The 22,963-nt window shown below is 42.9% G+C and overlaps 1 protein-coding gene across 6 annotated transcripts in view; it reads left to right on the plus strand.

Annotated features, from left to right (window-relative positions):
• The window catches only part of iqsec1b (IQ motif and Sec7 domain ArfGEF 1b), a 129,845-nt gene that overhangs the window by 17,082 nt on the left and 89,800 nt on the right, over positions 1-22,963 (plus strand). For 5 of the 6 annotated variants that reach the window (XM_037489739.2, XM_037489741.2, XM_037489742.2 and 2 more), the window contains exon 2: positions 14,275-14,304. The exons of the other annotated variant lie outside the window; for it this stretch is intronic. In XM_037489739.2, the coding sequence (XP_037345636.2) occupies positions 14,275-14,304 (30 nt within the window). The remainder of the gene's footprint in view (positions 1-14,274; positions 14,305-22,963) is intronic. 6 annotated transcript variants of the gene reach the window in all.

Genomic DNA, 22,963 nt, shown 5'->3' on the forward strand with positions numbered 1-22,963 from the left:
ATAAAGCAAAGCTACACAGATGGTCATATGAACGTGTTGTTGAGTCATCACCTGGGCCAAAGCCCTCAGCTGGGGTTCAAGCAGAAGGCCAGGAAACGGAATAGGAAGTGAGGTCAGGTCGGCAGCGTGGCTCTGGAAGGGGTCTGAATGACAGGAAGGGAGAGGACGCAAAGATAAGGCAAACAGGAAGGGACCGCTTTGCGAGAAACCCCAACTCTGACTTGTGTCACCCGCATGGGGAGGCCTGGTCTCTGAATGCCATTCTCCAAAGGAATCGGACCTTTCATAGATTATTATAATACGGGTACGCGAAATCTAGCGCTCTGATTGGTTGATAGCGAGTCACGGGGGGTGCATTCTTTAGCGATAACGTATAGTTGTTCACATTGACCCCAGCGTTCCGTAACATCTGATGCTGTTTACATGCACGTACGGGGACCACTTTTCTCTAGATTACTGAAATGTGATACACAAGGTTTGGTGGCTACAGCTATTTTGTGCTGAAAGGCAGCTATTTACTTAAATAATGAATTCATTTTGCTGGTAACAGTGTTATAAAAGCAATAAGGTTCTTGAGGCAGTACTTTATCTTCAATAATGTAACAGTTCGAGGGTTGCGCGTCGGGCCAAACAACAAAAGCACAGCCTCTCGTACCTTATTGCTTAATTAACCAGTGTTCTGGTTTCTACTAACAAGCCTTTTTTTGCTGGGCTACAGGATTGCATAACCAAACAGACAGGAGAGCTGAAAAATACAAATCTACATGGGAGGCCTGAGTGCGTTGGTTTAGATACTTTCCATCCTCCTCCACTTGGATTCTTTTGGACCATCGCGTCTGGCATTGTGAAGGCATAATGATCTGAATTTTCCTGAGGTGAATGGACTGCGTGTGCTCAGCTAAGAACCATCAGCATGGTTAGAGCATCACGTGCAGCACAGCTAGCATCCGACTCTTAACGAGGTTCTGTATTTGGACGGAGAGCCGCGAAGCGGTAATTTGAAGTGCAGGCAACAGCAAAGCTGACACATAGGCATCGCTTCTCTTATGGATCGTTTCAGTCAGTCCGACTTCCTCATCCCTCAGGTCCATAATTACCCTCCTCCTAACACCAAAAAGCAGGACACTGCCCATTGTTTGTCAGATATCAAAGCTTCTCTGTTGTTCATGTTGGCTCCCACAAGGACGGGAAAATGAGAGGAATGAGCCCAGAGCCCTGGATCAGTGGAGCGTAGCTTCGGATGGGCAGTGACGGAGGAGATGGAGGCTAGACCTCCGTGTTGACGGTGGTGACTGCCAACAACTTCTGAGGAAGGGTTTTCTCTGTTGTGGTGTGCCAGGGTCTGTGTTTCTAGACTTGTGATGGACAACGTGCAGTAATTAAGAAGTGAGGACTCTTCTTCTGTCCATGAACAATACAATTGTCTTGTATTTGCATCACCACTATGCTCCTACCCTTTTTACCAACTTCTCTGATGGTAATATCACCCATCACCTCTACACCCGAGGGTGTGACTTTATGACGTGATTCCTACCCTTTTTTTACAATCTGAGTATGCAAACCAGTGGTTATTCAACATTACAGGCCATGCTTCAATTGACACACTGGTGCCTGTACTGAAGAGGCCAGTTTAACCAGTAGCTGAGGTCAGATTAATGTTAGCAGACTTTGATAAGTGTTTCTGAGTTGGTCTTCACTGTTGGTCTAGTGAACTGGACTTTGGACTGTGAAAACACCTCTTTACACAACTAATCATTTGTACTGGGCAAATGGGTTTTCGGTTGAAGTTTAGACTTTTTGCAACCAACGGTTTACAGTCATTTTTACATACTGAATTTTCATACTCCATTTTCAGGCTTTAATTCCAAAATAAAGCTCAATGAATCAAGTTTGGTTAACTCTTTCCACTGCTTCAAAATCATCAACTGCTTGTAGTTGAAGCATTGATTCACAAGTTAGACGTGACAAGTAACAACTGCTCTTTTCCCAGATGAACAAGATTCATTAAATCTGAACAAAGACTATAAAACTCATAAAAACCCTCTTTGGTCATCCATCCACTACCAACAAACGCAAACCCGGATTTGGTTGAAATAAACTGCTGGATCTAATATATGTGCAATATTCAGTAACTGGATGGAAAATTTCTCGTAGGAAATTAGTTCATGAACAGATGCAGCCTGCTGAGGGGAAATAACTGAAGGTTTACCAGCTTATTTCCCCTGTTTCCAAATGTGGCAACAGGAAAGGCAACATGCTGGTAGGATCATGGGCGTTCAAGGATACACGCTTCTGAACAAAGGGTCAGTTACAGAGATCCTACACATTGGATTTGTCAACAAAGCACACTTTAAATTCTGTGTTTTAGTTTTTCAAACAAAATACAAATGGACTTTAAGGTTCTTTCTCTTCCAGACTACTAATGGTAAAACAAGTTTGCCATCTTTCTGACTGGTATATCCTTAGTCCTTGAGCGTTGTACATGCTGGTAGAAAGAGGACGGGGCCCTGTTGCTACACGTGCCCTCTGCAGTCAAAGGCTTTTCCCTCTGGCTTCATGGAAAGAGCATTGAGACGTTGGAAGACCGTCTACCCGTTTTCCACTGGCACCCTCTGCCATTTGTCCCCCCCAGGCAGCTCGCGCTCCATCTGCACTGGCGCTGGAGCAGACCCGAGTCCTGCTTCTCTGCTGCAAGGCAATCCAGCAGATTTCCAGCCAAATTGCACGCGGTGGAGCATAAAAGCAGAAATGCAGAGAGGCTGCCAGGGCTTCTCACTCCATCTCTCTCTCAGCGGCGCTGTCATTTGTTTCTACTAATTACACTAATTTCTCCAAGTGATTTATCGATGCCAAACTGCTCCACACATTTCTCTTCAAACAGTTTGTCTGAAGTATCGTTCTATTAAAAAAGAAAAAAAAGATTGACTTGCTTTCGTACTGGCAGTGGACGGCCCACTGATGTATGGAGTTTGTCCACGTCGAACAAGAGTGTTCAATATCAAGGCAAATACCCGAATGCTGTGTCAGGCCAATTAGTTAATGAAACATTCCTGATGTATGAAAACGACGTATTTACATCACAGAATGCTGATTGCACTGATGTGACAAGCTCGTCTGCTACGTAGCGCCCTGCGTTGCCTCGAGGCTGTCTCAGACCTCAGAAAGGTGCCCGTAGGAGCGCAGGAGGTGCCAGGTCCATCATGTCCAATGTTTACCTAGCTGCCTGAACATTTCTGGTTTGAGTATCTGAGGCCGACATATCTCAGAAAGAGGGAAAAACAAACCTGGAACACGGGGGCTGTCCCGTGCGCGTTCCTCTCTGCTACGCTAGCAGACTGATGGTGATACGTTTGATGCCGTCATCGTTGTATGGGCCTACGGCAATGATAGATTGAGATCAGCCGTCCTCTTTCATAATCCATGTTCTTTAATGCAGCAGCCGTTAGCGGTGCACGTCGGTTTCTTTTCTTTCTTTTTTGTCCCTTTCCTGTAGTTCTGACTCCCCGTGGTCACAGATGTAATGTGGAATGATATCTGTGTGGTATCCTGGCACATATTAAATACTTTGCTAAGGGCTCCCAGGCATTAGCGTTCACACCTCATATCATGTACACAATGTAGCCGTGGAAACGCAGCCTTCAGGCTTTTATTATTGCAGAATGAAAATGAAAAGGCTAAAGCAATTGATATATTTAGTGACTTATCACTTGTCATTGTGCTCAGAGGACAGCATTACAGCTTGTCCTTGATCATTCCCAGTAGCGCGGTGTGCACCGTCTAGGTGTGTACAGGGAAACAGACAATGGCCAGCTACCTCCCGTGTATTTTCAAATCCTGAGTCAATGGAAATAACGATCAGTATTGTGTATTTCTAACCCGAAAACCATGCTTTTTGAACAACCTTGTTATGTACGTGTGAATGTTGCTGCTGGCATTGTACAGTTTGGGTTTGCACAGACTTGATTTGACACACAGATGGATCACTTGAGTCATTTTCTTTGGGTCCATCTTCATGAATGCTACTGCAAAGAATCGAATAGTGTATTTGAGCTTACTTGGATAGCAAAGATGAGGCCATGAACATGGCACACGCATGTGCATTGATGGCAACCCTGTAGTTCCATCCATCAATAACACTCCCATAGTCACATGTTGGCAGGGGAGGATCGTCAGCGTCTCCCTGATAAAGACCACTGCAATTGGACACATTTAAAACCCTGCTTCAGCTTCATCGTTTCGAACCTAATAATCAACAAAATACTTTATTATAATGAAAACAGTGTGTGATGTACAAATATGAACCATCTATACAAACATTAAACCAAATCAAATCAAAAATTTCAAAGCAACAAACACCATTCAGACTCTAATTACTGCGTTATGTCTGACATTTAGACTCAATATTTACATTTAGATGTAACATTTAGATTTAACATTTATTTATAACATTTAATTGTATATTTAACATCTATATATGAATTAACATTTAGATTAAATATTTATATTATTTAATAACTTTGTTACTGCCAAACATTATCCTTGGAAAAGTTATTGCATGTATTTACATGAATTTCTCTCTAAATGTTTGAAAAAGTGCATTTTTTTCATTTGATAATGATAAACGTACAAAAACTGCACAGGATTTTAGAATGTGTGACATTTTACTAACTGCGCCCCATATACTCTGTGTCGTCACTACTGCTACCGCTGTCTAGCTAACCTGCTAGCTTGCTACGCTAGTTAGCGCAGGTCATTTACTATGGCTTCCAGCGCTACTCTGTATTTTTTCTCAACTATATAAACAGTATAAAGTTGTAGCATAGGTAAAATAAAGCTTTGGCAACCTAACAGTCTGGCTTAAGGTGATAAAAGTGTGTTAGCTAACCAAACAGTAAATGCACACTCTTTTATGCATAGAAAAAATATAGGGATGCATTAGTTAATGTTACATATCAGAAAGCTTTTGAAACATGTATGTATGCACAGCAAATTCACAAATCACAATGGCAATCTAATTGGCATTATACAAATGAGCTTTGATTTTTTGTTGGTGTGGCCGGGCCTTTAAGCTGCTTTTCTTCAACTATATAACCAAGCACGATTTGTTATGGTTATTTTGTCAGGCAGCGGCCTGACCGAAGTCTTTTAGGTGCACCACAGTTTGGCTGAAGGAGCATAATAAGCAGTCGGGAGGGTATCCTCACAGCACTACACCATGAGGAGATTAACCAATGGCTGCTACTCTAGACACCCAAAAATGTAGAACAGAGAGGATAAACTAATATTGCTCCAGTGGAAACGGTACTCACTGTGTGTGGTGATAATGCAGTTATTTTGCGAGTATTAGTGTGACTGTGTTGATAATATATTTCCAAGTACACAACAGATTAGACAGGTTAATTTTCCCTCAATGTAACAAATAGCTTACTCGTACTGTACATATAAAATAACCATATAAAAAGGAGTAAAATTGAATTATTCCTCAATGAGAATCATGTGAAAAAAGTTAGAAGTGGTTCTTAGGTACTGTGTGGTGGCGGGCGTGGTCTCCGCTCGGCTCTAGGGGGGAGGCGGCTCGGGGAACGGCGCCAGGTGAGAACTATCTTATTCAGGCAGAGGCTGACTGGTGTGGTTGTGCTTAAAAACCCAGTAGGAGGACCATCAGGAGGCGGGCGAGCACGGAGCAAGCAGCACAGAGCGAGCGACGCCTCAGTGGGAGACAACTGACAGAGGATAAATAATAAAAACGGTCATATCGTGATTCATTGTGCGGACATCGTTATTCCCGGAACCCTTCCCCAGAACCCAGACCGGTTACATACTGCTTTGGTCTTTCTTCAGGAATTACAGGGAAATGGATATTTCTGGTGACTGCTTTCTAGTTACCTGCATTGTACATGTGTGGTGAAATCTGAATTTGTACAGAATGCAAGGAAAAACTGTGTGGCTAGATACTCCTAGACCAAGCCAGATGTGCCCGATCTGACTTAAGGTGTAGTATTTAAACTCAAATGGTGCATCTTCTGTCATCTGTTTGTCACATGCTGAGGTCATAAGCCAAGGACTGAAAAATAATTTTCCATTTTGACATTAGATGAAGGCCGCTGTGCTCTGGTTTCCCCCTTTGTGACAGTTGCTATCACATCTCAAGGTGGGATCTATTCTGCCATTGTCTTGATGTGAATTTAATCATGTCAGAATGAAATAATGCCTTTCTGAGAATCTAATGCTCCGGTAAACCCCAGCTAGTCCGCCGCCAGTATTTTAAGACACTCAACACACTCTTCTTTGCTATCAATGGTGCCCAGGGAAAGATTTGCTTAGTTATTTTTTATTCTTGACTGGTTTTGTAATGTCGTGGTGGCAGTGGCGTATCCAGAAACTCTCATGAACAATAGAGGATTCTAATAATAGTAACAAAGTGCAATAGAGGTAGCTAGTTCTTGCTTTTGCTCATTCTGCTGCTACAAAATGCTTTCACACAGGGCCAAGACCACAAGAAAAGACTTAAAGTCCAATGCAATGCCACCAGACCAAATATAACTAAAGGGTTAAGGTGCTTCTTCATAATGTAACTGAAAATTGTACATAAACAGTTGTAACATAAACCAAGCAAACCTTAACAACACAAAAACAAGACCATTAGACAAATTCAGGGTTCATCCATCTTACATCAGATGAATTCTCCTGTTTTTGTGATTAGTAGCAAAAAGTTTAAAAATAAATTTGTCCATGTCAAGTGACTTTGCTTTTCTAGCCTCAATGCTGAGAACACCCAGGTTGCTCATTCAGTCTGTCATTGTTGTGCGTAAATGGGTCTTGATGAGTTTAAGAGCTGAGAAGCACTGAGCTAATTGATACAAACAAAAAGTCCTTTATCTCCAAGAGCAAAAAGTCTTTAAACAGCCCTTAAATCACAGAGCAAATAAATAAGTTATAGCTTGTTCTTGTGTTAACCCTAGCTACTTAAATCTAGACTGTCACACTATATTTCAGACACTGTTAGCTCTATTGAACACACATCTACAAACAAACAGTCTTCAGTCCAGAAAACAGTGTTTCATATTTCATGGCGGTATCCTAATAATTAAAAAAAAAAAAATGCTAATGTTCAACCTTAACTTGGTTTGTAGGCTGCTAAGCTAGCCAGCTAGTGCAGTGTAGTCCGACTTTTAGCTGCTTCTTAGTGCTAGTTTTCCTACACATTCAGAGGGAACAACGATATAACTAAACATTAAATGACCATACCTCTCAATCGACAGATTCCAGCGTTTTTATCGTTGCGTTTGTATCGTCGCTGTTGTAAACCTGTTTCACGGACCAGCGGCAGATGCAGCGCGCTAATCTCATGGGTCACCTGACCTGCATGGCCAAACGTCCGCTGAACAGAAATCAGCTCTCACAGCCTCAGTACGACCATTACTGTGTTAGTTAAAAATGTAAAACTGGCCCTAAATCAGTTGTTCAGCTGTCATCATTGATTGACAGCATTTCTCTTGTTTCTTGTGTTGACGAACTTGACTAACTACCTATCAGATCTGGGGTGGCCACAGGGGTGGCCAATGAGCTTTCAGGCCACCCCCCAGAATCGCCATTGCGTGGTGGCCCCGTCCCCAGTTACAGCTGGAATGTAGTTGCATTTGATTTGTGCTTTACACCATTCACAAATCTGTCCATCTTGGCACATCGCAACATTATTTATCTCTTTATCTTTTTCTCTTTCTGTGTCGCGCTCTCTTTCTCTTCCTCTCTTTCTCCTTAAATTCTGTAGACCAGACTCAAAGACATATTTCTCTCTGAGGGCTCTGGTCATGGTTCAAATGCACCCACTGTCCCTGTCCAAGGGTGTTCCTCAGGGGTCGCCATTGGGTCCGACCTTATGTAAAATCTCACGCTGCAGGTGGCTCTCGCATACATTTTCATGCCATGGACCACATCTTGCAGCTCAGCTTCAGTAGTGTCCAATGTGCTTTCTCCAACCTCTACCTTCTCTTACATACCAACTAAACAAAATGTACAGTTTTCAACAGACACTTTCCCCTGCACGGATGGATCAGAACTCCACTCTGTGGATTCCTATAAGTACTTGGGTGGAACTGGATAGACTTTCCACTCACCTTCTAACATGCACATAAACTCACTGCTTCTCAAAGTCAGATCAAGAATTTGTTTTCTGTCCCACAACAAAGCCTCTTTTTCCCATTTTTCAAAGCACCCTCTGGTTGAAAAGATTTTCCTCCCCATCTTAGACTACAGTGACGTAGTCTATAGGTCTGCCTCCACAAATCTTTTCAATGAACTAGACGTCATCTACCACAAATTCTCTCATTACTCCACCTGCTTATTTGCATCTTAAGGAACACTCCATTTGAGGTTTACTTTACAGACTACAGCTTCCTGTTGCTGCCTTTTAAAAAGTAAAAACAAATGATGTATACTTAGTGACGGGTTCCTTGTGCATTGCCTTCGAGACGCAGAAAGCCGTTTCAAAAACGGGAGTGAGACCCGGATGGCTCGAGTGGTCAAGCCCCAGAGCTCAGCTTTGAGTGTCCTCTCCGTGGAGCTTCTTCCTGATTCCATAGCTTTCATTCCTCACCTCCTCTGTCACACACATACACACACACACCTACTCTTCCGACTGGCAGGTTGCCCATATTGCTGTTTGCTGGTCTGTTCACAGGGGGAATGATGGTATCTTTCAATAAGACTGAGGGTTCATTTTCATTCCATCATGCAGGTGGAAAATTGAGGCCACTGTGGGACTAATATTGTACATTGCCCGCCATTAAACGCGTTATTTGCTTCTGCTCCACATCGGTCTTCCTCCAGCAGCAGTCTTCGCTCTCACGAGTGATTTACTTTCAGGTTGATTTCATGTGTCATTTTGGAAATGATTTCCTTTTTTGGTTAAGACTCTGCCTCGTCTCCTCTCTGTGGAAAAGACTTTGTAGAGCGATAGGCTGTGGATGATTCCCATCACTATAGGAGGCATTGGATTTATAGGAGGCAGGCATTGTGCGTGCTCGTGACTGGGTGTCCGTGACCGGGAGACACAAACACTCAAACTCAGGTTTAGCAATAAAAGAAACCCTTCATTCAGACTCAGACCAACAACACAACTCAGCGACACAGACCACGAACCTACAAAGAGACAACTGGGACGCACACGGTTTAAATACAGTGGGAAGGTGATTGGACACAGGGGCTGGATTTCAAATGTCCTTTTTGCTTTTGAAGGTAACTGAAGAAATGACCCGGAAGATAACTGCTGTTTGAATGCTCTAATGCTATGGAAAGGTGCTTCATTGCTTCCTTACTTTCCTCACTTAGCATAGGAACCACTGGTCTATCCTTTACAGAAGATCTCCTCTGTGCGGGGAATAGCAAATAGGTAATAATAGTTTTTTATGGATGAACAATGACAAAAGCAGAACAGATGTTTGTTTGCTTTCATGTTCTGCATTTTATAATGTTAACTATAGTATAAATGCTATGGAGGATACTTTCACAACACCTGGCCCATGGAAAATACATGTCTTGGACGGGTTGGGAGCTCAAATGGGCATGCATGCATTTTTCAAGACAACCTCTCGGCGGAAGAAAAAAGCTCTTGTGATACATGACGCTCATTGCAATTTTTAACCATATGAAGCATCATGCACAAACCTTACAAGTATCTGTATTCTATTCCCCATCGGGTATGAGCACCATGGCGCTACTTTCAGCACCACTGAATCTCTACTTGCAGCCTCCTCCAGCTCGGTCAAGTGCTCCATTTACAACAATTGCCAGCTGTCTGTGAGTGGGAAGCAAGTGGGGGATCACGGACTTGTCTCCGTGCAACAACACAACCAACTAATGGTTGAATGCACGGTTGTACAATGACATACTGTTTCCCTGATTTGCAGCTGAAAATCCGCAGTGAGGATCACAGTTTGAACCCTTTGAATTATCAAAACGTCACAACGTCTGATGGACTGAAAATCCCTGACCCTTATGTTTGCGCAAATTTGTTTTATCTTTCAAAATGTGCTTCACATATGCAGGGCTTCTTAAATATTTAAGCTACCAAAAGCACATGTACACTACTTACATGGCTAAAACATAAAATCAATGGATTCTTCCTCTAATTACTATCGAAATACACTTTGACTCGTTTTGACTCAACGCGTTGATTCATATTTTTGGCAGAAGTAACTTTTAATGATAAATAGGCATTTTGTGTTGGGGTCGGTTTGTCAGTGGGTGTGGTATGTGATGGAGTTTGGGACACAGACTGCTTGCTGTAAGCGGCTGGTGTCAGTGGGGGCCTGTGAGCGATGAACGGATGAGGAGTCAGTAACAAGCCAGCTGACACAAAATGTCAATTTAAGAAAATCAATTGACAATATACCACTCTGTTTTTCACATGCATTTCATGAATTACATCAATAATTCTTCAGCATGTTCAGCATTTCCATTGTATTTCAATTATTTGTTGTTATTCCCACAATTTGGTAAATTTTCTTTAAATTAAGAATGGCAGTTTTGGTCTTTAGATTGTTGTGTAGGAAGAAAGAAAAATGGCTGTTTAAAAAAAAAAAAATTCTCCCAAAGCGACCCGCGACAGAAGAAAGCCACGGTACTCTACCATCAGTCTTACAATTCTTTCTAGTAAAATTGCATTCTCCTAGTCCCATCTTTGTGCACACTAGGATTTGAATTGGCACTTTTTTTTAAGTGTCAAGCCATGAAGGCTTCCTATAAGCGGTGCATTGTGAGATGATTCAATTTGGTTGCTTTGGATTTCTTGAGGTCATGTAATGAAACCTCTTACTGTCAGGCCGGTATCATTTAATTGGCTTGGCTGCGGCCCCGTGCTAGTTCATTACAGCCAGCCGTGCCCACTTTGCTATCCGAGATCTTTTGCGTTCCTCGCGCAGCTTCTGGGAAATCTGAATTTCATTTGTTACTGTCGCCGCAAAATCAACAGGGAAGAGACTGTAGGTCGTTTCTCGTGGGACTAAGTGCATTTCCAGATGGAAGGTTAAGGCGCCGTGGAGAAGTGCTTAAACAAGAGCGACGTATAATTCCCCTGCAGCCCCATTCATCTGTGATTATTAAAACTTTACACTTGATTGAAAAACTCTGGGGGTCTAGAAAAATGTTAATTATAATAATCCCTGCCATGATTGGACTGACAGCTGCAGGAGCCCAGTTGATTGTCAGGGAGGCACATTCTCCTCACTACACTGTAGCTGCAGCTTTTCTACAATTACTCATTTCTCATTTTTTGTGTTTTTTATTTGGTTGATTACCACCAGAAGTATTGACATGTTGAAGTGGGAGGCGCACATTCAACACAGCAATTGTACTTTTGTCATTGTGGGAGAATGTCTTCAGTGATTTCTTGAGTTATTTATTGAGTACTGCTAATATTACTATACATTCCGTCTATTAGTCCATCCCACCAGGGATGATGAGCATTTTTGATAATCACTAAGGTTGCCCTAAAGAAATAGTGGTTTATCATGACTGGAGTCATATATGTTTCAATATTATACATGATTTGACATGGTATTTGTTCCTTTTCTTACTTTTCTTATTCTTAAGTCAATAAGATCTGGGAAGTAATTTGTCATATTTTAAAGACTTTACAAGTAACACAAGCAATTATAACACAAACAATTATAACTAAAGATGGCACCAAAACGTCAGCCACCACACTGCCAGATTTTCACTTTACCTCTATAAAACTTAGATATATAGTTAAGAATAGATATTGCACCTTTTTGGTAACAGTTTTAACATTTATGTTTTGGTTGGGCGGTAGTAATTATCTTGTGTATTTTTCACATTCCGACACCAATGTCTGTAAGTTCTAAATAACTGAACTAAATCCATTCTTCTTTGGGAGGGTGTAATATTATTATCCTTAAATGAGTCGGATGAAATGGTCTCCAAATTGTTTATAATATGTGTTGGAAGTAATAGATCATTTCACTGTTGTAAACATAAAAATTCCAAATCTTTCCCTACTTTATTTCCCGTTGCCATGTATGTATATGACATTGGGTGAGAGGAAGTGAACATGGACCACAGCTGTTGCCTAGCAATGCAATATCATTTAAAAAGCCTATAGGGTCTGTCCAGAGTAGTTGTTGGGGTAGGTGTAGTGCGCTCATCTCCTGTATTAGTATTCTGCTGCTGTTCTACCACATTATACACTCCACCTAAACCTGATTTGGAAGCTTGCATTTACTCACTTTGTTAATTTACCACATCAAACAACTATTTAACAATGTTGTATTTGCTCCTATTAAAGCATGTGCTCTGGTAACATGGCTTGATCCCTTTTTCCCCCCCTTCAATCAGTCAAGCGACGTGGGCGTCTCCCATGTCACACCCTGCGCTTTCATGCCAGTTGCCCTCTGTGTACGGCCCTTCCTTCAGCTTGAACTCGACGGGTCAGGCGACAAGGATCCGTGGGTTAGGAAGGAGGATACCGCAGCGAGGAAGCTCGTTGGCGGCGCCGTGGTGATTCGTGCTCAGAACGGGGGAAACAGTTGCAGTTTTGCCAACACAAGTCGAAGAAATAACTATATCTTGAACCTTCAACTAGTGTTTGCTCTCCCAAATAGAAAAATCTTGTTAATTTTTTATTTGTTTTTTTCCAGGTTTTGAGATATATGATTTTTCTGATTTCAATAACTAAGTATGATAGATTCCTCTTCTTCTTGCCTGCTGACGTAACATGCCCCGTCAGGCTAGACAGCAACTCACCAGGCCCAACTTTCACCAGGAATAAAGTTCCTGAGCTCAAGAGGATGAAAACATTTTAAACTTTCCTAATTTTTGTTGGAAAGTTTTCTTTGTGTTATTTTGTTTCTCATGATTTTGAAGTTTGAAATTACAATTTGAGTAACTTGAAATATTACATGCTACTTAATGGTCTTGTAATTTCTAGAAAAACTAAAAGCAAGCAGAATTAGGATCCACTTGCCCAAACAGTGAAGTACAAGTAAAACCAAATATTTGAAACCGTTTATGGTAATTAATGCATTTCTCTTAAGTGGGCAGCATTCAATATGTTAATATAGTAAGTCATGCATCCACCGAGAGACGCCACCATTGTCCAGCCCTGACAACTCTGCACCATCTCAGTACTTCTGCGCTTTTGTTATTGGAGCCAAATTGGGGGGGAAAGCTCTGCAATCTGGCATCCTCAGATGATATCATTAAGCGGCTCTTATCGGGCCACCGATCTCATCTTGGCTCGTTGTCAGGGGAGTCTCACGCTTCCACTTCCCTGTCGCTGCGGCTGACAGGACCGGAGGCTTCCTGTCAGGGCCCCCTCTGCTCTGAAGTCTTGTTTATGATCCGCCGTGGATTTTGCTTTTGACAAAAGGACGGGTTCATCTTCATGCCCACTTTTGACAGCTTCTGATTTCCTTGCGGCACGTTTTTCAATCAAGTCTTACTCACCGTTCTCCCTTTTAGAAAACCGACCTCACCCATTCCTCCTGGCGCTCGCTCGCCGTGTCATCCCAAAAGCGCGGTGACAAAGTAGCACGCCTGAAGTTCAAAAGTGTCTCATCAGAGCCGCTCTGTGTTGACGGGGTACCGCTATGCCATTTAGTGAGGGATTTGTCACGCCTCGCCAGCTTTTGTCTGGACAAACACGCCGTGGATGAAGCTGTCAAAGTGCGTTTGATTCACCCACCTCTGCGGAATTGAACACAGCTAATAGATTGCTCTCATTTACGGAGCATTTAGCGCCAGGAGCCCAAAAAAGAAGAAGAAAAATGAGATGCACCGTTTCTGTAATAATTGTAGTTATTGTGTCCCCACCCCCACAATAAAAAGGCATATCCTGACAGTCCTAAAAGGAGGTGGCTAATTCCTGCGGCTTGTAGGCGAGCAGACTTGTAGAATGAATCTGAACGTGGGAGCTGGTGTGTTGACTGGTCCGCTTCTGCTGGGTCAGGCTTCTTTGTTAGCCAGCCGCTGGGATTTAACTGTCCGAGACCCGCTGGTCTGGAACAGCAAAGAAGGCAGTTTCACTTGTTTAATTGGGAGCTTAGCTTTCAACTGCCTCCGTTGCGGCATGAGGCAGTTATGTAGCCAAACGTAATTTCGTGCTGTCAGTGCAGTTTCATGTTTCACGTTGACCCGCTCAGGAGTGCAGCTTTGTGAATTTCACATTTGGGATGTAACAGGACTTCTTTTTAAGTAGGTCAGTAGTTCCGTTTAGTTCGCTGCCTCTGTTCATAAGTGTCTTTTTTTCATTCACAGAGCTGAAAGCGCAAGTTCAAGAAGCGTCAGGTATGTGCTCCTAAATATCTCAAAAACATTCTCATTGGGTTATTTGTCTTCTGCCGCACTATCGTCTGTCACATCTCCATCCAACAAAAAGCCAATCAGCTTTCTTCTTGTGGGACTTTGGCTGCCATGCACCGTCACCTGTCAGTGCTTCCTCGCAGCATCTCCTGTGCGATTGTAGTCTTCACAGATTCATTTAACAGGACTCTTGTCTTGTTTCAAGGTAACAATACACTGACTCTGCATAGTCATCAGCACATAACTTCCCCCTCCTATCATGACATTTTGCAGGCAATGTTACCACCTGCACTGTGTACAGTATCGGGGATGGATGAATAAGTAATTTTTCCATATTTTGCATACACCAGCCAGCGTGTGTTCATCCACCAGCGCAAAGACTGTATATAAGTGAATGTAGTAGGTGATGCTACCCATTGGTTTATAGACATTTGAACATTTTGAAGCCTTAAGTTGGAATGTAGACTGTCTCCATCATTTTTTCTTTTGGTTAATCAAAGTTTAACTGTCAACCTATCAATCACAAGATAACCCCACCCTAAAGCATACCCTGCTCTATCCCTCTAATGAACCATCATTTACAAAAGGAACATCACGCTGCATTGAAGAATTAGACATTGAGACGATAAACTGATGAAACGCCCCAAGCTGCGGCGAGTTCGATTGGAGGAAGAAAGACGGAAGCTTAAGATGGAGAGAGCTTTTTGCATTGAAAGTAAAACAAACGGAGGTACGACATCCAGCTGAGGACTGTGCCGAGGAATTCCTCCACGTGTCGAACAGAAGGGGGGTGAGTGGCAAATGGACCACTTAAAGCACCGCTATGCTAAGCTAGCTGCTAGGCTTCTTCCATGTAAACATCTACACCGTCTCTCAGGGCCACCATTCCACTCCATTTGATGGTCTGACGTGAGTAGGACTTTCACAACAGGTACAAAGTTGCTATGTCTTTCATGGTTGATGCGGAGGAAAAAAAATGGCGGCCCCCTGTAGAGCTCCTCTAAGCTTCCGTCTTTCAGTAAACCAGGGTGTATTGGTATATGTGCAGAAGAATTCCGATCTGCAGACCCATGTGGTCACAGTGAGGTAGCTCTCACAGAACCTGATGGATGAAGTCACAGTGTCGTCTAGTTCATCTGGGGCTGTGCTCACCGAGCCATGTTTCAGTGAAGCACAGGACGGTGGATTTTGCTGTAGTCCGTGTTTTAGCTTTGTTTGGGAACATTAGTTCATCCATGTGTTGGCCAGAGAGCGTTTTCCAGATGAATTGATTGGAGCACAGTTCTGAATCCCCGTGGGACCAGTTTAATGAGCACTCCGGCTCATTTACCCCGTCGGCATCTCCGGAAAATCGCGAGGAGAGCAGCTGCTCCTCCAACATTGAAGCTCTGGGAAACTTTCCCGGTTTGGCCGGTGTGTTGTTTAAAAGTTCCTCCTTTCTGACCGCGATCAGTCAGGGAGAGCTGGAGACAGATAAATGAACGAAAACAGAAAAAGTACAAAGGAGCGCAGTACCAAGGCTGCTGCCCGCTCAGCCATCTTTCCTATCGATCAGTAGAGAGAATGCAAGTTTGAAGCACTTTGGTGTTAGCTTCATATTTCAAAACCAGAGGTCATCACTTCGACTGAACATCTCATTCCAAATGTATCTTAATTTGGCCAAAGGGTTTCGCTGCCATTCAACCACAAACAGCACTTTGGACATTGATGTGGTGCCAGAAGGCAAAAGGAGAGGAAGATGACTACCTTACTCAACCGCAGTTTATAAATGTGTCTTCTTATATTTTGGTTTTTCCAAACATATCATAACAAGTAACAAAAAGGAAGGAATATCTTTTAGTGACTTAACAATTAAAGGTTTCACAAAAAAAGGTGTTTTATGGACCTCGCTTTGTTATCGCACTTTCCCAAGTTGTGTTTAAAGGAAGAGACTGCAAAAAAGTGTTGAAGGAACAATGCTGTCTAAAAGATAATTATAGGCTCTACATTGAGATTTGTGGAACTAAGACGCTAAGGTCTTGGATATGAGATGTAGGTAGGGCTGTCACGATAACTACTCTTTGAGTAGTTTGATAACTACCATCGCACCATTAATTGCGATATACGATACAATTGTAATTTTCATTTTGTTTAAAAATATGACAATATAATAGCATAATAACACATGTATGGTCTTTCAAAGAACATAAAACGTTTATTCTTCCCAATATTTGGACATTAGAATTGGAATGTGAAAAAATATCTCTAAATAAATAAATCTTAAATGAATAAAAAAAAACATCTTTGTTGACAAAAAAGTGCCGGGACGTGGAGCGGGGCAACGCATGGGGCTTTGCGCGATGCGGCACCATCGGTCCTCCCGACCAAAGAGGCGGACCAGCAGTTTGGAGAAGCAGACAGTTGTTCCCAGGTGGAAAGAACCGCATGGACGGTTGTGTTTTAGGTGACATTTTAGGTTAGTTATGTTGCCTCTTGGTTGTTGTCACTGTTTTGAAACAAAGCCGACGTTTCGACTCGTTGGCTCTTCTCTCTCGTTCTGCTTAAAGCCAAAATGTTCCCACACCAGAGGTGAAGATCGCAGCTTTGAAACCAGCTCCATTTGGACTTGTGTATCCTAACTGGCTGCAGATGTCATTAAATAATGACACTTTATAACACAAGGGGTTCACACCTTCTCTTCCCCTGTCGGTGTCCACTCTGTGTGTGTGTGTGTGTGTGTGTGTGTGTGTGTGTGGAGACGCTGTCTAAAGCAGCAGACAAGATGACAGAGGCAGAGCGATCGACTAAAATTTTAAATGAATATAATGTATCGCAGCATACACAGAATAGGATTCAGTGGCGTAAGGGAAGAGTAATTAATAGATTCTGCGCCCAAAAAAGCAATAATATATTGCACTATTGTCTCGTCGTATGATCACATAGCAACCGGACACACAACCAATGGCGGACAGTGCATTTTTTTTACCTGGGCCTTCTGTGCCATCTTACTACAGTGGAATAACCTGACCTCTCAGCACAAGAAAAACACACACCTCTCAATCAGCAGTTCTCACATCCCAGTCTCAATTGTTACGTTCCCCTCTTCAGGTCTAAGGGTTGAGAGGAGTATCCATGTAAAAATCCCCAGGAAGAAAGAGTTGGCAACGGATTTGTGTTGAGAACAAGATATTTATTACGACGTTCGTTACTACTCCACCAAATAGTACAACAGCCGCGACCCTCGTTCAGCTGTTGATGACGCCTCTTCTACCTCTGTGGCAGCGCGTCAGGATGCAGCTGGCACTGAAGCAAAGAGGGCAACACCCGGGTAGACAGTGGGGGGGGGGAACCCCAAAACACCTCGTGACAGGCAACGGCATCGGAAGTTCTGTGTTCCCTTTCAAAGAGCACCTCTAATTTGATCTTCTTAGAGCGATTGACCCATTTTCAGAGGGCTTTGTTGGAAAGACAGATTGAAAATCTTTTTATTTCTTGTTTTTCACCACGCTCTTACTGGATTGAGTGTACAGAATAACAAAGCGTTTTAGAATCGTGTCTTCATCCAGGCAACACCAACCTTCTCTGGAGGTAGTTTGCATAATCAACTCCTTAATGCATCATGGGTATATCTGCACCTGTAACTAATGTGTACCTGCTAGTGATGATTACAATCCAATCATCCAGGTGTTGTTACCAGACGGAGAGGAAGTCTTTTATTTTCAAAGTTTTGAGCAAACTTGAAAAGATGCTTAATTGAAGGGCAGGGGGATCAATTGGTTTAGCATTTCAGCAACAGCTCCTTTTAGCTTATTTCAAGTTTAAACATGACTTTTGTAATTCCACCTTTAACGTATGCCATTAAAGGTTGGAAAGGTGAGCGAGATTTGGAGAGAGGAGCGGCAATGATGTCAGAGTTTGTCGTTTCAGACTTCAGAAAGTGTAGGTTAGAGTTATCAAAAATAATTATAGTGTCAGGAATGAATGATTAGATAATTTGCAGATTCAAGGTCCGTTATAAGTAAAACGTCTGCGTGCTTCTGACCTATGTAAGACTCCTGTGGGGATCTCCCACACTACTCCACTCCAGCGCTCTCTTCACTGGTTACCAGTGGCTGCCCGCATCCAGTTCAAAGCATTGGTGCTCACGTAGCATGCTGTGAATGGATGGGGTCTAGTCTCCACCCAGGACATGGTGAAAGCCTCCATCCCAACCCGCACACTCCGATCTGCATCAAGTTTGTTTAACTCACTGAGAGCAAAATACTCGACTAGATCACGACTCTTTGCTGTCCTTCTCCTAATAGGTGGAATGAGCTCTCTGATGACATCAGGACCACAGAGAGCCTTTACATCTTCAGAATAAAGACACACCTCTTCAGACTAAACCTCCACTAAAACACTAACAAACTGTAGACCTTAAATTGTACTTATAATGGCTCTTATCTATAAATCGTCTATTTTGATGAAATTGCACTTTTTTGTTTTTTGTTCTTCTGAGTTTGTTTCCTTATGGTTGAAATGCACTTATTGTGAGTCGCTTTGGATAAAAGCGTCAGCTAAATGACATGTATTGGAATGTAACAAAAGGTTTTTTACAACTAAATGTAGGGGTACACCCAGAGTGTGGACAGAAAGCATTCTTTGGCAAACGAAACCCAATAGTCGTTTATCGATATGAAGAGTGGGACGTGACGCTGCGAATCTGTTTTGTTGTCAGCGCCGCTGGACGGTGTCCTGAGCCAGGTGAGGTGTCGGAGTGGGGATGGAACGGCGCTGGAGTTAGATACTGTGGACACCTTGTTCTTTCCAAGTCAATCACAGGCTTTTATCTCACTGATAGATGCTTCAGCTGCGACGGACTGAGTGGTGAGTGGCCGCAGGTCTGATAGCGGATAAAAGTGGACTTATCAGTGATGAATGAAAAGCCGCGAAGACACCGGCTTCCCTGCATATCAGCCAGAGAGCGTGTTGAGTTTATCTCCATTTCTGTCTAGAAAAATAGTTTTGAGAAACAATTGACAAAATGAATGTTCCGCTAAGGGATTTTAAGACATTGGCTTAGTGAGCCAAAATGATCATTTGTGAATGAATCACCACACGTTACCTTAAAAAAATACCTTTTTCTTGCCTGCCTCCACTAGGAACAAAGAATTACAAATAAAGTCTAGAAGTAAACAAAGGGCAAAACTATTAAAAAAATCAGTTTACACAAACAGTCACTCAAAATAATTGCTGTTTGCGTTTGGATTTCTGCTTAAACTGTTGTGCTTGGAAACCTTATTGCTTGCACGGATTTCCTTGTGTCAGTTCCTCTGTTCCCACTCAAGCTGCTGTGTGGTTGTGTTTTTGCGCAACAACAAACAAAATGCCTTGTGGTGCGGACAAACGGAATGGTCCCAGTCTCCTTACCCGTTGCTCTTTGCCCTCATTTGTCTTTTTCCTCCATCAGAGGCTTTATGGCACTGCATTCTCTGCGGCTTTTGGAGGTCACCACCCGTCCCTTTTGATTCTACGATACTACCTGCATGTGCTAGAGCCGATCAAACCGTGGCGTAAGCTAGCGCTAGCATGACATGCGGCCTATGGAAGTGAGAATGTGGTTATGCACTAGTCAATGCAACACAAGCGGTTTGAGGTGGTTAATGACTGCAACAGCACGCCACGTCAATAGAAATGCCACTGACAATCGATAACGTTTTAAAGCACAGCACGCAGCTCTTCACTCGCAGAAACATAGCAGAGTGCTACAGAGCTAACTTTAAACAATAGCGTAGACTGCAAGCCTTTCACTTAGTTTAAGCTTGGAGTGGAACTACAAGACTGAATTTATACTGCAGCCGGGGGTGGACAGCTTAACTCAGGCAGGCCATGGCTTTATTAAGTAGAAGGGAAAGACTCTGATTTAGCTAACATTAGAAAGCTAAGTCCTCGGCTTGGTTTTAGACGATCTGAAGCCAATGCAATAAATGATGCTCTCAATTTGGATGCAGACAAGAATAAAGCTCCATTTGCATGACAGAGCGCATTCTTTTTTGCTTCTAGGTTCATGCAAGAAGGATGGTTTCAACGTAACAACTGAACCTATTATCAGCTGGTGATGTTGTGGGTGAGGTGCTCCTTTAGGAAGACGCAGGCGTCAGGAGACCACAGTCAAAGAAGACTTTCATCCGCCTCTAAAAAAGGGGAAGGAATTACAGAGAGATGACCTTTAGCTGGACTGCTGCACCTTTACATGCCATCCGCCACAATTGCAAGAGCTCCTGGACAGAAAGATCTTTTTTGTTGTGGCTGTGTTTGGATGAGGGTGTAGGACAGCATAGCGATGTGTTTGGGTGTGTGGGGGAGTCACTGTGCTCACAGCTAAACTACTTTTCTGCCCATTGGCCACAGAAGTTAACAAATGACTAAATCCACCTGCCATCCCTCGGCTTTCACCAACCAGCTAGGGTTCTAATACCCATGAGACTGGCACACTGGTGGCTCTATTGTGTCCTGCCACAGAGTGTCAAATGTACTGCCACTAAATATTTAGCAGGAGGCGGGTGGAGGTAATTTCCACCACATCAAGAAATAAATTATTCACTACAACCCATGGGGTTTTATTTTTTACACATTTAGTCAAGGAATGGGCCCTGTCAAGCAAATATTTACACAGCTTTCTCTACACTGCTTCAATTGGTCAATTTTGATTAGTTAGTTATTTATGGAAAACCAGAAATTAACCAGAAGCAGTTCAATCCTATGAATTGTTCAGAATGAATTAGACTAATTCATTCTGAACAATTCAATTTGACTTTACAAAGAAATGAAACCACCTCAGGCCAGGGCTGGACTGGGACAAAAAAAGGGCCCTGGCATTTTTGCTCAGACCGGCCCACCACAATCGGTCGGACACAACCACCAACCAGTACACTATCCTTGTGGTGCCTGTAGATATGCATATCTACTGTTCCGTTCCCAAAAACCCATACAAAGCTGAGAACTACTGTAAGTGCCATGGACGGTAATGTCGGTAATCAGACAGTTGATGGACAACTGTCAAATAACGTCCGCTAATGACAGCTTTCAAAATGCAAAGAGGGTTTTTAACCCCCAAATAACATACGTTAGCTACCTCTTCGTGTCACTCGTTGTGGGCGAGTAAGAATTAAAATAATCAAATGGCATCATTTAAGTTTTTTTCTAGAGAAGAAGGGCCATCGGCCGTTATGAGTTTTAAATGTTAGAATATCCGAAGTTGAAATTGAATAAGTGAACTCTCAACTCTGCTAGCTACAAAAACAGAGCAAAATAGTTTATGCTGTGTTATTTGACTTTAGCTGAGTGGCCATTGCAGTAACTTTTAAGTGACAATTTGACAAATGACAACCTGACACTCAGACTTTATAAGAGCAAGAACCGACATTGATTATGTTTGTTGCCTTATTATAATATTCATTAATTGAGGTAACTGTTAAATCGTCCTCATCTTGGTTGTGGCCCAGCCAGGCCCACACACACTATCCTCATGCACCCGCCCTGATTAATACTCCCTCCCTGTTCATGTAGCTACCTGCTTGCTTACCATTTCAATTACACTCTCCTGCTCGCTCTGTCCCTCCTGGACTTCACTGTCAGACTCCTGCTGCACCTTCTCCTCTGCTGCCTGCGAGCTAGGGTTGCCAACCGTCCCGTATTACCCGGGACATCCCAAATTATGGGCAATTTTGATTTGTCCCGGCCGGGACAGCTCCAGTCCCGATTTCCACAGCCTGCTAAGTGACTGACGCGCGAAAAACTCCCGGTTGTTGTGAAGTTGTGGCGCATCAGACCAGTGTGCGCGCGGGTGCCGGGTGGCCAGAGCGGAGCATGTGAGGTTGTGCAAGCCCGGCCGCCGACCGCTAGCGCCCCCCCGTCAGCCCGTGAAAGTCCTTGATTTGGGGTTGGGAGAGTTGGCCACCCTACTGCGAGCCGCAAGCACCGCTATCGCTATGGCTAGTCACCTCTCCTCCTCCATGTGCTATGTTCACCTGCTGTTTCTGCAACATGTCGTCAGGTTCTGTAGTAGTTTTGGAAACTGAAGCTACAGCACTAAACATGTCGGTTATTTTTTAACATGTTGAGGCATCAACCTCTAGATTTTTTTTTGGGCCCGCAATTTCTCTGCACCCCCCTTGCTCTTACGTTTTTGTTTCTCCATCCTAATCCACACATTTCAGTCTGGCTCTGAGCCACTGAATGCATCTGACACACGGAGAGGGATGGGTGGAGCCTGCTAAGAGATGATTGGGCCGGCCCAGTGTCAGTATGGAAAATGAACCAATGGGCCGCTGTTATTATTCAGCAATTCTAAATTCACAATCCATAATTTTCTCCTATTGGTAGATGTATCTATAGCAAGTATACACAAATAAACCTAAATGCATTGTTGTTTTGGGTTTGATTAAACACTCAGTTTAAAATTTCACTGTTGGGCGTTTTTTTCTGGTCCATATACCAAGTTTCTGATGTGACATTACTCAACAAGACAAATAACGTCTGTAATGCACTATATGGAAATTAGAATGCTCCATGTTCCTTATTCCATTTAGATTTTTTTTTCATTTCTCTCCAAAACTCCCGCTTCTTCTTCATGGCAATTTAATTAGGGCCCCGAGTAAGAAACTCTCATTTTGTTTGCTGCCTT

Source organism: Pungitius pungitius, chromosome 8, assembly GCF_949316345.1.
Source record: "Pungitius pungitius chromosome 8, fPunPun2.1, whole genome shotgun sequence".
NCBI classification, from domain to species: domain Eukaryota; kingdom Metazoa; phylum Chordata; class Actinopteri; order Perciformes; family Gasterosteidae; genus Pungitius; species Pungitius pungitius.